Source organism: Polyodon spathula, chromosome 4, assembly GCF_017654505.1.
Source record: "Polyodon spathula isolate WHYD16114869_AA chromosome 4, ASM1765450v1, whole genome shotgun sequence".
Lineage (NCBI taxonomy): Eukaryota > Metazoa > Chordata > Actinopteri > Acipenseriformes > Polyodontidae > Polyodon > Polyodon spathula.
In genome coordinates, this window is record NC_054537.1 from 1,940,417 (window position 1) to 1,955,477 (window position 15,061).

A 15,061-nucleotide genomic window follows, 5' to 3' on the forward strand; every position below is an offset into this window, starting at 1 on the left:
ATGATGAATAGAAGAGCACCACCGCTCAGACTGAATGATTTAAGATCTACATGATGAATAGAAGAGCACCACTGCTCAGACTGAATGATTTAAGATCTACATTATGAATAGAAGAGCACCACCACTCAGACTGAATGATTTAAGATCTACATGATGAATAGAAGAGCACCACCGCTCAGACTGAATGATTTAAGATCTACCTGATGAACAGAAGAGCACCACTGGGACTGAATGTACTATTTCCTTAACAAGAACCTCTTTAAGTACCTTATAAGTCCCTTTTAAAAACTGCCGTTTCAGGTCAAAATATATCAGCATAAGAAAAATACTTAGCATTGGCCAAACTAATGTAATAACTCGGAAAGAGATGTTCACAATGTTGATAAGAGTTTACCAGTTCCCTTACAGTATCTTACTGTGTATAAGCTATCCTACAAAGCCAAAAAGCATGTGGAGGCTGGGGAGGATGAGGTGAGCTCTGGCGCACAGCAGGGACGTCATGGATTGAGGTAACATATACTTTCTTTCCTTGTTGATCATTGCACATAGTTTTTAGAAGATAAAAACTGATAAGATAAAGCTATTCCACTGAAATTATTTGTTCTGGTATTGGAAGTGCCTAAAATATACTTGATGTTTATGTGATCTGACCTAAGGTTAAAAGTAAGTTCTCTGTGTGAACCTCCTCTTTGCTTAATGGTTCAGTTGTTATTTCCAAGATAAAGTCGTTTCTGAGACAGTGTCTCAGAGAAAGTGATAAAGTGTTAACATGGGTGGACAAGAGAACCAATGCTGCCAGAATTATATATTTGTTTGTTTGTATTTTATTTCACAGTTTCAGTGAGGAGAGGTAAAAGGTGCAGTGTAATGTCACATGATTTAAAAGTAGTTGGCGACCCGTCTGATGGACTGGATGTTGGCGCTGTGCCCCTGCCAATCGGTGTGGCTGCGGTAGTTGCCTCTCTCCACGATGTACATGCGCCCGCGGTAGTTGGGCTCTTCGTACATCACCCAGCTGAGGAAAGAAATTCATCAAGTTTAAAAAGGTACAGTCAATCTTTCATTCAGCGTTCAACTCGCTCTGTCAGGTTTTTACTGCCCTAGTCCTCAACTTGTTATTAATGTTTTAAAAAACAAAACCCATTGCTCTTCATTTACTACACTAGTGATGAGCCTTTATGAGAAGCTTGTTGACTGTCTAGAAACCCATTGCTGTTCATGTACTACACTAGTGATGAGCCTTTATGAGAAGCATGTTGACTGTCTAGAAACCCATTGCTGTTCATGTACTACACTAGTGATGAGCCTTTATGAGAAGCATGTTGACTGTCCAGAATGATATTACCCAATAGCTTTGGCTGTAAACACACACACACACACATACTCCCTCATTCAATCAGACATGCATGCAGCAGTGGGAGATTATAAATCTCAAACACTGGGTCAAACTTTTTTTTTTTTACCCAAAATATGCTTTTACTATACTGATAATATTTGACAAGGGCTTATAAATGAATAACTGCTTTAATATGTAAATATTCCTTTTCCAAATAACACAGTAGCTGAAATCTGTTAATGTAACTGACCATGTGGGCGGTATTCCAAGCTGAAGTCTATGACAATTTATAAATAAGAGCTACAGTATATTTTCCTCTGTGGCAAAATTGCCCACAATTATAAATAAGGCCCCAGTCTGCTACAGAAGTTATTGATGCTCTTTGAACCATAAAGTAACTTTTAGTTTGTGGTTTTAGGGGAGGTGCTGGAGCACAGTTCATCTTTTAGTTTGTGGTTTTAGGGGAGGTGCTGGAGCACAGTTCATCTTTTAGTTTGTGTTTTTAGGGGAGGTGCTGGAAGGACAGTTCATCTTTTAGTTTGTGGTTTTAGGGGAGGTGCTGGAGCACAGTTCATCCTTTAGTTTTTGTTTTTAGGGGAGGTGCTGGAGGACAGTTCATCTTTTAGTTTTTGTTTTTAGGGGAGGTGCTGGAGGACAGTTCATCTTTTAGTTTGTGTTTTTAGGGGAGGTGCTGGAGGACAGTTCATCTTTTAGTTTGTGTTTTTAGGGGAGGTGCTGGAGCACAGTTCATCTTTTAGTTTGTGTTTTTAGGGGAGGTGCTGGAGGACAGTTCATCTTTTAGTTTGTGTTTTTAGGGGAGGTGCTGGAGCACAGTTCATCTTTTAGTTTGTGTTTTTAGGGGAGGTGCTGGAGCACAGTTCATCTTTTAGTTTGTGTTTTTAGGGGAGGTGCTGGAGCACAGTTCATCTTTTAGTTTGTGTTTTTAGGGGAGGTGCTGGAGCACAGTTCATCTTTTAGTTTGTGGTTTTATGGGAGGTGCTGGAGGACAGTTCATCTTTTAGTTTGTGTTTTTAGGGGAGGTGCTGGAGCACAGTTCATCTTTTAGTTTGTGGTTTTAGGGGAGGTGCTGGAGGACAGTTCATCTTTTAGTTTGTGTTTTTAGGGGAGGTGCTGGAGGACAGTTCATCTTTTAGTTTGTGTTTTTAGGGGAGGTGCTGGAGGACAGTTCTTTGTGTTTTTATGGGAGGTGCTGGAGGACAGTTCATCTTTTAGGAGGGGAGGTGCTGGACAGTTCATCTTTTAGTTTGTGTTTTTAGGGGAGGTGCTGGAGGACAGTTCATCTTTTAGTTTGTGTTTTTAGGGGAGGTGCTGGAGCACAGTTCATCTTTTAGTTTGTGTTTTTAGGGGAGGTGCTGGAGGACAGTTCATCTTTTAGTTTGTGTTTTTAGGGGAGGTGCTGGAGGACAGTTCATCTTTTAGTTTTTGTTTTTAGGGGAGGTGCTGGAGCACAGTTCATCTTTTAGTTTGTGTTTTTAGGGGAGGTGCTGGAGCACAGTTCATCTTTTAGTTTGTGTTTTTAGGGGAGGTGCTGGAGGACAGTTCATCTTTTAGTTTGTGTTTTTAGGGGAGGTGCTGGAGGACAGTTCATCTTTTAGTTTGTGTTTTTAGGGGAGGTGCTGGAGGACAGTTCATCTTTTAGTTTGTGTTTTTAGGGGAGGTGCTGGAGCACAGTTCATCTTTTAGTTTGTGTTTTTAGGGGAGGTGCTGGAGGACAGTTCATCTTTTAGTTTGTGTTTTTAGGGGAGGTGCTGGAGGACAGTTCATCTTTTAGTTTGTGTTTTTAGGGGAGGTGCTGGAGGACAGTTCATCTTTTAGTTTGTGTTTTTAGGGGAGGTGCTGGAGGACAGTTCATCTTTTAGTTTGTGTTTTTAGGGGAGGTGCTGGAGGACAGTTCATCTTTTAGTTTGTGTTTTTAGGGGAGGTGCTGGAGGACAGTTCATCTTTTAGTTTTTGTTTTTAGGGGAGGTGCTGGAGCACAGTTCATCTTTTAGTTTGTGTTTTTAGGGGAGGTGCTGGAGGACAGTTCATCTTTTAGTTTGTGTTTTTAGGGGAGGTGCTGGAGCACAGTTCATGTTTATAAGGCACTGCAAAAATTGGCATGAGATCATTTTCACCCTTTAATACCTTTAACCCTTAGCTCTGCTGCCCTCTGCAGACAAAAGGATGTAAATGACATTTCCTCCATTACCAGCAAAACTGGTAAGCTGCACTGCAATATTCCTGACAAAAATAGAAAACTTTACACACTGTATATAACAGGCTTAGGGTTAGGCTTTTATATCAAAGCAAACGAAAGCATACTGACATTACGGACGAGTTTGCAGTTGGAAATGGGAGTTTTTAGCAGGCTCGGTAACCATGACACTCATCACCAACCCATTCCAAGTACTTTTGTGATGCTGTGCACATGCCTTCAGCATTTCAAAATGTTGGCTATTGGGACCCTATCTGGAATGATCACAGTGCTGCATGTCATACATTATCATTGCAAGTCCAATGGTGTGTATAGCAGGAGAAATGTAACAGGAGATACAATTCTAAAAAGCTTTCTACGCCTCTCAAAACTGTAACAGAGTATTTAATTACTTAAAAATAAAAAAGGATTACAACTTAGTAATTGACTTCTAGTAAGCCAATTTGCAATCATTTTTTTAAGTGTATTTTTATTAGGAACTGGTTATTATGGATTTGTTTTTACTGTGGTTTCTTTGACCATTTTCACTTAAACTGTATAAATAATCAAATGAAAGACTAAGGAATATTTACAGTGAGGTGATGAAGGAGAGTTGGTTGTATCGGCTCAGTAAAGGAAGGAAGGTTCAGACCTAACCGTGTGTATAAGTGACTGTGCCCCCCCTCCTCCCACTGCCAGCAGCCCCTTCACACTCACGCTCCATCTCCATAGACCCGGAGAGCGTTCACGCAGTTCCTGTTCCAGCCACGACCCTGCAGGAAGGGGCAATCATCACAGAACTCCATGCACTGGCCAGTGAAGTTACAGCCTTCAAACAGCTCCATTCTGTAGTGCTCACCATGCTGAGGAAAAAGAATCAGATAGTTTACAACCATATCCCTGCCCTAGCAGCAGAGTCTCCCACTTATCAAGTCTTATAAAGTTAAGATTGTAAAGCTGAGCTGGAAATCCCTGCCCTAGCAGCAGAGCCTCCCACTTATCAAGTCTTATAAAGTCCAGATTGTAAAGCTGAGCTGTTACCCCCCACTCTAGTAGCAGCGTCTCCTCACTTACCATCCTGACTGGCCGGCAGGACCCCATGTGATCGTTGTGGGCATTCCATCGGTGAAACTCAGGGTACTCCCCGTGCTCCAGGATGTACTGCTGCCCTCGGAAGTCGGGGTGATCGAAGCAGATCCAGGCTCCGCTTTCCACGCGGATAGAGTTCACCCGGTTCATGAAGCCCCGGTCCTGGAAGTTGTCAGAGTCGCCATAGACCTCCAACTTCCTCCCGGTAAAACATTTACCCTCATAAAACACAATCTAGAGAAGGCACAAAAACACGGCAGTGATGAGCAGAGACCACCTAGTCCAGTCTCTTCCACTCCTGGTCTTTGTTCCAATCCTCTTCTAAATTGCTTAATTGGACATTTAAACCTCCACCAGACCCTGAAGTAGTTATTTATATCATTGTATCTGTTAAACCTGGAGTGTAATTGGACCCCCTGACCTTGTCTTTACAGTCCCATAACTGTCAATTCCTCTGGTTAAATCATCTGTCTATAAAAAGCTCTGGAGGACCAGTTTTGGCTGCTCCCTGCACACACAAGACCCCTGCAGTGCTCAGAAACCCCACAGTGAATGCAGTGGGTTTGGTTTCAGGAGCTCCCTGCACATACAGGACCCCTGCAGTGCTCAGAAACCCCACAGTGAATGCAGTGGGTTTGGTTTCAGGAGCTCCCTGCACACACAGGACTCCTGCAGTGCTCAGAAACCCCACACTGAGCCTTTCACTGAAGTTGGATTCCAGCTGTGTGCCCCACTCTGAGTCTCTCATTGAAGCTGGATTCCCACACTGAGCCTCTCATTGAAGCTGGATTCCAGCTGGGAACCTCACACTGAGCCTCTCATTGAAGCTGGATTCCCACACTGAGCCTCTCCAGTCGGACCAGTCCCCTGAAACAAGGGTAGACTACACGTCACTCCCACCTCCACTGGCAGGCACAGAGCAGCAGGAGCTGCCTCTGCCTCCGCCACCTCCATCGGCAGGAGCAGAGCAGCAGGAGCTTCCTCTGCCTCCTCCACCAGCAGAGGGTGAATGCCTGCTGGGTCCCCGTCCACCAGCAGAGGATGAATGCCTGCTGGTATCACTTCCCCCACCAACAGAGGATGAATGCTGGCTGGTTTCACTTCCCCCCCAGCAGAGGATGATTGCCTGCTGGTATCACTTCCCCCACCAACAGAGGATGAATGCTGGCTGGTTTCACTTCCCCCCCAGCAGAGGATGAATGCCTGCTGGTATCCTGCACCAGAAGGACCAGGACTAGATGCTGGCGGTCCTCAGCAGCCCTTGTATAGGCTGCTGAGGGAAGCACTGGGAAGAACCACCCGGCCGCATTGGCCAAGACAAGGGCCAACACCAGCACCCCAGCTTGTCCTGACTCCCTGCCTCGCTTCGTCCCAGGATGCCTGCCTCACTTCGCCCCAGGATGCCTGCACATCGCCTGGGGTTGCCAGCCGCTCCACATCGCCTGGGGCTGCCTGTTGCTCCGCATCGCAGCAGGAAGTACTGTGGCCGGAACCCCACCAAGGGGAGCTGCCGGCCACGAAGAAGTGGGAGGAGGTCTGGAGACCACCAACCACAGCAGCAGTTTCACTGCCGGAGATCGTGGGGAAGGTCAGGAGACCTGCTCCCACTGCAGCAGTTTCGCTGCTGGAGATCGGGAGGGAGGTCAGGAGATCTGCTCCCACTGCAGCTTCTTCGCTGCCGGAAGCACTGTGGTCAGAGCCCCAACAAGGGGAGCTGCTGGCTCTGAAGAAGGGGGGAGGTCAGGAGACCACCCCCCAAGCAGCCTTTCCACTGCCAGGACTACCCTGGCAGGAGTATGCCACCCCGCTGTCAGCATTGCTGCTGACAACATTACAACCTGTGGGCCCCTTGAAGCCTCCGTTCCTGGCCCAGAACTTTGTGCTGGAGTAAAGGCCGAAACTTAACACTCCTCCGGTCCTCTCCACCATGTGTGCTTTGCACGGGGGGGGGGGATGAAGCGACGGGAACCACACGGACCATCTCGGCCATGTGTGCATTTACCAACGGTCGGGGAACTCACCACCCCCCAAGCACCACCACAGCACTGTCAGCCCCAAGCAGCCTTTCCCGTGCTGGTGGGAGCTGCCAGGACTACCCTGGCAGGAGTATGCCACCCCGCTGTCAGCATTGCTGCTGACAACATTACAAACTGTGGGCCCCTTGAAGCCTCCGGTCCTGGCCCAGGACTTTGTGCTGGACTTTTGGGCTTTTAAGGGGGGAGGTGGCCATTGAGGCCATGTGTGCTTTGCACCGGGGGGGGGGTATATGTGACAAAGTTCCTGCCCTTGTGTGTATTTTCTGTTATATGTTGCGTGTGGTGTGTTAAATGTTGGTGTATAGTCATTGGTACACGGGATATAAACAGGTCTGTGTAACATGAGTGTTTAAAACGTATATTTGTATTTAGGCACGAGGATTGCACAAAACTTCACATGCAATTAAAAAGTAATAATATGTGAGCACAGGGAATTGCACTTTATTAATTCACGTGCAGTTGTACCGAGATTCCAATTGAATGATTGATTAGCAATCGAGTCTTGGTACAGCTGCATAAAAGCAACATGTTTTCACACACTCTCATTGGTTGGATTCCAGCTGTTCGGTGAGTGGAGAACGGGAGAGGAGGAGAAATCGTTTACAACAATTGTTATTGCGTGCTGGTGGGACCAGCACGATACTTGTTTATTTATCGCCCCACACTCACCTGTCATATTTGTCAGTGTGTCTGTCCAGCTGCACCCCACACTTGTTAAGTGTAGTTCGTTTTGTTTGTCTCTTTTATTTTGGCGTAGAGTGCCGTGTCCTGTTTCTGTTTGTTCAACCCTTTTTATTTTGCAATAAACCGGCGCAAGCAGGCGCCATCATTGTTTCATTTCATCCGTCCTGTCTTGAAGCTGTGTTCCATTGGGCGCCCCACACTGAGCCTGGTTCTGAAGCTGGATTCCAGCTGGGCCCCCACACTGAGCCTTCATTGAAGCTGATTCCAGCTGGGCGCCCCACACTGAGCCTCTCATTGAAGCTCGATTCCAGCTGGGCGCCCCACACTGAGCCTCTCATTGAAGCTGGATTCCAGCTGGGCGCCCCACACTGAGCCTCTCATTGAAGCTCGATTCCAGCTGGGCGCCCCACACTGAGCCTCTCATTGAAGCTGGATTCCAGCTGGGCGCCTCACACTGAGCCTCTCATTGAAGCTGGATTCCAGCTGGGCGCCCCACACTGAGCCTCTCATTGAAGCTGGATTCCAGCTGGGCGCCCCACACTGAGCCTCTCATTGAAGCTGGATTCCAGCTGGGCGCCCCACACTGAGCCTCTCATTGAAGCTGGATTCCAGCTGGGCGCCCCACACTGAGCCTCTCATTGAAGCTGGATTCCAGCTGGGCGCCCCACACTGAGCCTCTCATTGAAGCTGGATTCCAGCTGGGCGCCCCACACTGAGCCTCTCATTGAAGCTGGATTCCAGCTGGGCGCCCCACACTGAGCCTCTCATTGAAGCTGGATTCCAGCTGGGCGCCCCACACTGAGCCTCTCATTGAAGCTGGATTCCAGCTGGGCGCCCCACACTGAGCCTCTCATTGAAGCTGGATTCCAGCTGGGCGCCCCACACTGAGCCTCTCATTGAAGCTGGATTCCAGCTGGGCGCCCCACACTGAGCCTCTCATTGAAGCTGGATTCCAGCTGGGCGCCCCACACTGAGCCTCTCATTGAAGCTCGATTCCAGCTGGGCGCCCCACACTGAGCCTCTCATTGAAGCTGGATTCCAGCTGGGCGCCCCACACTGAGCCTCTCATTGAAGCTGGATTCCAGCTGGGCGCCCCACACTGAGCCTCTCATTGAAGCTGGATTCCAGCTGGGCGCCCCACACTGAGCCTCTCATTGAAGCTGGATTCCAGCTGGGCGCCCCACACTGAGCCTCTCATTGAAGCTCGATTCCAGCTGGGCGCCCCACACTGAGCCTCTCATTGAAGCTGGATTCCAGCTGGGCGCCCCACACTGAGCCTCTCATTGAAGCTGGATTCCAGCTGTGTGCCCCACACTGAGCCTCTCATTGAAGCTGGATTCCAGCTGGGCGCCCCACACTGAGCCTCTCATTGAAGCTGGATTCCAGCTGTGTGCCCCACACTGAGCCTCTCATTGAAGCTGGATTCCAGCTGGGCGCCCCACACTGAGCCTCTCATTGAAGCTCGATTCCAGCTGGGCGCCCCACACTGAGCCTCTCATTGAAGCTGGATTCCAGCTGTGTGCCCCACACTGAGCCTCTCATTGAAGCTCGATTCCAGCTGGGCGCCCCACACTGAGCCTCTCATTGAAGCTGGATTCCAGCTGGGCGCCCCACACTGAGCCTCTCATTGAAGCTGGATTCCAGCTGTGTGCCCCACACTGAGCCTCTCATTGAAGCTGGATTCCAGCTGTGTGCCCCACACTGAGCCTCTCATTGAAGCTCGATTCCAGCTGGGCGCCCCACACTGAGCCTCTCATTGAAGCTGGATTCCAGCTGTGTGCCTCACACTGATCCTCTCCTGTCAATCTGTCATTTGTAGCACTGTGGGTCCACAGCGAAGCCACCAGACCTGTACTGCCAAAGGACATCACAAATCTGAATGGCTCCACTGCAGACCCGCAGGTGTCCTATCAGCCATAGGAGTCGCTGGTGAGCATTGAACTGTGGATTGCCATGCCGACGTAATCCCTCCCTACACGGGCAGCGCTCAGCCAATTGTGTGCCGCCCCCTAGGAACCCCTGGTCACGGTCGGCAATGACAGAGCCTGGATTGGAACCTGCGATCTCCAGGCTACAGGGTGCATCCTGCACTCCACCAGCTCTCACTTTCCATGCACAAGTGGGGCATTTCTACTGTAACATATCCAGGAACATTCTCTAAACAATGACATTAATATTGTTCTGTAATTGGCTTTGTACACTGGATGGCATCTAGTTATTCCCATGATTCTCGTTGCTGAAAATGCTTCCTACTGTAGCTATAGCTTTACTCTATAATCCAGTCATGTATTCACACTTTTCAGAGTTTCCACAGACTGTCATTCAATTCCAGAAACTGCTTAACCCCCAATGCTTTCAGTCTGAACAGCAAAATCCATATATATATATATATATATATATATATATATATATATATATATATATATATATATATATATATACACAGTACCAGTTAAAAGTTTAAGTACGCTTGCTGGAAACTAGATTTTTTTCATAATTGACAATGTTTTATGTCGTATACGTTTCTGTAAATACTTGAAAATGAAAACACATGTTACAATATACAAAACAAAAGGAGTATCAAAGCAATGTTCAAGAAAATTGAAAATTGTCTCTAAATCTTAGATTCCTCAAAATAGCCACCCTTTGCCTTAAAAACAGCCTCACAAACACGAGGCATTCGGTTAACAAGTTGCAGCAGGAAATCACCCGACATGTCTTCCCAGCTCTTCTGCAGCAATTCCCAGAGATGTAGAGCACCTGTGGGTAGCTTTGCTTTGACTCTTCTGTCCAGCTCATCCCATACAAGTTCTATGGGATTGAGGTCTGGAGACTGGGCAGGCTACGTCATTAGATTGAGTTGTCCTTCACTTTCCTTCTTCGCCAGATAGTTCTTGCACAACTTTGAGGTGTGTTTCGGGTCATTATCTTGCTGAAGAATGAAGGACTGCCCAACTAGCCATAATCCTGAGGGAATGGCATGCCTCTGAAGTATGCTATGATAGCCATGCTGGTTGAGCTTGCCATGGACTTGGTAAAGATCACCAACTCTGTCACCAGCAAAGCAACCCCAGACCATGACACTGCCTCCTCCATGTTTGACAGTGGGAACCACACATGCAGAACTCATGCACTCACCCTCTCTGCATCTTACAAATTCTTGGCGGTTGGACCCAAATATTTCAAATTTTTACTCATCGGTTCATAAAACCGACTTCCACTCCTCAAACGTCCAGTTTCTGTGTTTTTTGGCCCAGTCAAGTCTCTTCCTCTAATTCTGCACTCTTAACAATGGTTTCTTTGCAGCAACTCTTCCAGTTAGGCCAGCTTCACGCAATCTCCTCTGAACAGTTGATGTTGAAACATCTGTACATCTAGTAGCATTTAGCCGAGCTTGTATTTCAGGGGCAGTTAATCGCTGGTTTCACAAACTTGTGACTCGAATGAACGTGTTCTCTGATTCTGAAGATACCCTTGGCCTGCCTGACCTTGTTCAGTCCTCATGTGTGCCAGTTTTTTCAAATAGTTTGATGGTCTTGGCCACAGCAGTTACAGACACTTGCAAAGTTCTTGCGATCTGTCTTAAAGATTGATCTTCATTTCTTAAAGTAATTACAGACTTGTCTTTTTTCTTTGCTTAACTGAGCGTATTTTGTCATTTTCTGCTCCCCTACATTCAGCAATGACAAACTTGTGCCTATGCTACCTATATTTATAGTAATCATGGACCCTCATGCTAGACATGCTAGTTAACTCAGAGAACATCTAACAAAAACACTTTTATACTTAGGCCAGTGTTCTAACACTGTGTTATTCACATTTCAGACTTTTAACTGACTAGGGCTTCAGACTGAAATCCTCTTGCTTTGGGTGACCATTTCATTGAAATTGACAAGAGTTTCATTTTCATTTAAAAATTAAATTTTTGAATGCAATTCACTGATTATCAGCTTATATAAGTACATGTATCATATAATGAAATATTAAGTGTTTATAGACAAGTTTATACAGTTAAAAGCATAGATAATCATGAAAAACTTGGTTTCAAGCAGGTGTACTCAAACTTTTGACTGGTACTGTGTCATATATATATATATATATATATATATATATATATATATATATATATATATATATATAATGAAGAAGCCAGTGCCCACTCCAGCTAAACAAATGGTTTGCACATTGAACAGTACATCATACAAAAAAATAAAATTCCATAATAGCTTTAGATTTTTTTTTTGTATATATTCAAGCCACATATTAACAATATTGTTACAATACCTGCAGTAGAATTGAATGCATGTAAAGGTTTTTTGCTGTACCTTAATGGAATATCAACCATAATACAGTATCTAATTCAAATTCTTAAACAAGCAGTTAACAGCAGCTCAGAAAAGTTATATAGAAGTGTGTGCTGGCACTGAGCGATTTATTTCACATATTATTTGTTCAGAGGGAAGCTATAGAAATCATGCATGCTGATTGAACTAAACCCAGCTGCTTACCTTTCCAGAGTACTGAGACATGATGTTACTGGATGCTGTCCAAACCAACCCAGAAGTGAGAAAGTGTGACAGTGAAAAAGCTGGACACCCCAGTATATATGGCAGAGGGAGCGGGCAGCGGTAGCGCGATGTTAATCCAACAATGAGACCACAATGCAGGGTTTAAGGGTTTTGCTTCACTGGCAGATTCCCTTCCATTTGGCACTGCTGATTCTGGAGTTTGGAGTCAGTGCAGACGACCTCACAAAAGATTTGCTTGGAAGGGGGTTTTGTGGGCTGGTTTTGCCTATGCTGTTCTTCTCTATTTGTTAATGTACTGTTGTCAAGGGGTATGTACAGTATATCATGCTGGACACACACGGTGTGTGTATAGTGTATCATTACTGGCAGGTATGTACTGCACGCCTAATTTATTAAAGTGTGCCGTGGCAATAGTGGCTCGAAGTGGCTGGAGCTATTATACACAATACAAACTTCCCACAGGGAAGAGTTCCTGTTATTCATTCGTTCAGAACATTTCAACAGCCACTTGCACCAATACCTGGGTCCCAGTCTTTGTTGGCCAGATATCAATGTACAGTTTCATATTTAATATCTCAATGCAGATGTAAATATGCGAATCCCATATTACTTGACTGAGATCTTAATTACATATTCCATTAACAAGTACTTTATCACTTAGGGACAGAATATTATATCGTTTTGCAAAATATGCTATACTGAGAAACTACAAACCGCATGACTAATACAGGATTTGTTTTTAGGAGTACCATAGTAACCACTAGTCATTTCCTATATTGCTTGTGCATGATGTTTCTAGTATGACTGGGCTGTGTTACCCTGATTAAAGGGATCACAATCTGGCTGTCTTTATGCTGGGTTCTATATCTTGATTTGCTGCTGTTCAGGTCCGGATCACACCCAATCAAAGCTTTCCACAGACCAGTACTTTCTATAGTTCTGCTATTTTTTTCATCACTAGGACTCTAATGCTATTTGAATCATAAAATAAGAGCTCTCTTCTAAGATGAAAACCCCCTGCTAAATTGTTTTCTATCTGTATCCAGCTTGTATTTGCCCTGTTTTCACAGCACTATTGCAGTGGTCTTGATTCATATGAAAGATAATGCCAGGAGGTATTCTGAGATTGAATCCACCTTGGCATTGGCCAATGAATTGCTTTTGCAATTTTATCCTTGACTTTTTCCAGTTCTAAACAAAACCCAATAGTTTTATTGTATGTGCGGTGGTGTTTTTTGCATGATATCTGCACGGACACAATTGCATTAGAAAAGGGTTGGGGTTACATTGTGCACAAAGATTGACACATTAAGTACATTGTAACTATTGTGGCAGAGTAGGGGGAGGAGAAGAGATGTAGTCCAGGAGGGTGCTGCAGGACTACACCCCCAGAATGCCACAGGAGTGAGCCAGGATGAGGTTCACCTGGCTCTGACTGAATGAGGGACACCTGCCTGTGATTATTAGGCAGGTAATTAAACAGAACACACATGTTTGTACAGGGCTGTCTGTGTGAAGCTGATGTGTAAGGGCCTGTGTGGTCTAAAGAAAAGGTGCTGTGTGAACCACTGTGTTATTGAATTTGTAAAGCTGTGAAATTGTGTTTTTGCACCAGGTAAACGATTTAGCCATCTGGTTTATAGTTTAGGGACTGTGAAGAAAAGTAAAGTTAGCACTCCACGTGGGAGTTAGGGTTTTGTTTTGTTTTTCTTTTGTTTCTGTAAGTGCTTTAAGAAGTACTGTTGTGTGTCTGGTCTGCTAATTAGACAGGTATAAAGGAGCCTGAGCCAGGAGGCTGTTACACTCTGCACAATAATATTGTAACGCAGTGTAAGGACACACCAAGTAACTACCATGGAAACACACTGAATGGGAAGTGTTAGCATCACTCTCCTGGAATACTGTTTCAGAATCATGTTCCACCGCTTCAGAGAAAGACAATTGGTACTGGGGTTAACTCTGAAAAGCATTCAGTCTGGCTTGCAGCAAACAATGTAATTAGAAGACATACAGCGCAGTGCAGGCCATAGAGAAAGAAAAAAACAAGAACAAATAGAGACACCCAGGGCTGCTGATGTAAATAATAGTGTAACAATATGCTGCTTTAATGCTTACACTCAGAGAAGATTTTAAACAGCATTCCACTACACAGGAAATTAATGTAAGTCGGAAAATTTATTGGACATAATTATATAAGAAATACAATATACAAATTGAAAATAATAATAATAATAATAATAATAATAATAATAATAATAATAATAATAATAATAATAATAATTCTGAAAGTGGAAGAGCAGGTCAGAGCAGAGAGAAACATCACTTAGGACGTGAAGCTCTGACCAACTAGATCTTTCTCTCTGCTACATTCTTTAGAAAAAAAGAAGGAAAGCCTAGTTTATCTGGAGGAAACCAGGCTTCTTTTTAAGCCTGTTCCAGTACAGGGCTATCGCAGTGTCCGTGGCGTCGAGCACGCTCTACATGAGCGAGCACGAGGACCTCCCCTGTGGGGCTCCTCCCTCAAACCTCTCTGCCTCCAGAATGATCCTCTTGAAAACCTCCACCGCCGTCTGGAAAACAGCAACAGGAGTTAGTCTAACACAAGCCACGGCAGTGTCTTGGGTTGTCGTGCACTGGGGTTGGCCATGCTCTGGCTGTGCTAGCTCCAGCTCTGGAGTGGCTCCAGTAGCTCAGCTCTAGCTCCAGAGCTGAAAAAGACCCCCTGCTCCAGCTCCAGGCTGGCTCCAGAGCTGATGGAGACCCCCTGCTCCAGCTCCAGAGTTGACAGAGACCCCCTGCTCCAGCTCCAGGCTGGCTCCAGAGCTGACAGAGACCCCCTGCTCCGCAGCTGCTCCACACTGCTGACCTGAACAGGGGATGGGCATTTAATCAGGTTCAAGTTACCTGTCTGAGGAAACATAAGACATGGTCAAGGACTGCAAACCGCTTGTTTATTTTAATTACTAGGTTTCTTTTATAATAGGCTCTACCACATCATATACCTGTATTATGATGGGATGCCTAACACTGAGGACGGCTTTGTAAATAAGTGAGCTGCATAGAGTCAGTGTACTGTTTTACAGCCAGTCAGTAACTCCTTTTTACATAAGCAGAGAGGTGAGGATGATTCTCATCAATGCTACGGTTGCATCCCATGGAATGGATATGCCCCCTACAGGATTCAGCAGATGAT

At 45.5% G+C, this 15,061-nt stretch overlaps 2 protein-coding genes across 3 annotated transcripts in view; both read right to left on the reverse strand.

The window, feature by feature from the left end:
- Positions 1-806: 806 nt before the first annotated feature.
- LOC121313778 (gamma-crystallin N) lies at positions 807-11,924 on the reverse strand. The gene is made up of 4 exons (XM_041246573.1): positions 11,848-11,924; positions 4,605-4,853; positions 4,248-4,393; positions 807-1,015 (listed from the first exon to the last, which is right to left on the reverse strand). Exons 1-4 carry the CDS (start codon positions 11,866-11,868, stop codon positions 880-882), a joined length of 552 nt encoding a protein of 183 aa, XP_041102507.1. The 5' UTR covers positions 11,869-11,924; the 3' UTR covers positions 807-879.
- Positions 11,925-14,008: 2,084 nt separating this feature from the next.
- LOC121314049 (GTP-binding protein Rheb) overlaps positions 14,009-15,061 on the reverse strand; it is a 65,646-nt gene continuing 64,593 nt past the window's right edge. Inside the window, exon 8 of one of the 2 annotated variants that reach the window (XM_041246840.1) lies at positions 14,009-14,438. In XM_041246840.1, the coding sequence (XP_041102774.1) occupies positions 14,346-14,438 (93 nt within the window). In that variant the 3' untranslated portion in view covers positions 14,009-14,345. The other variant, XM_041246839.1, reaches the window with a different exon arrangement.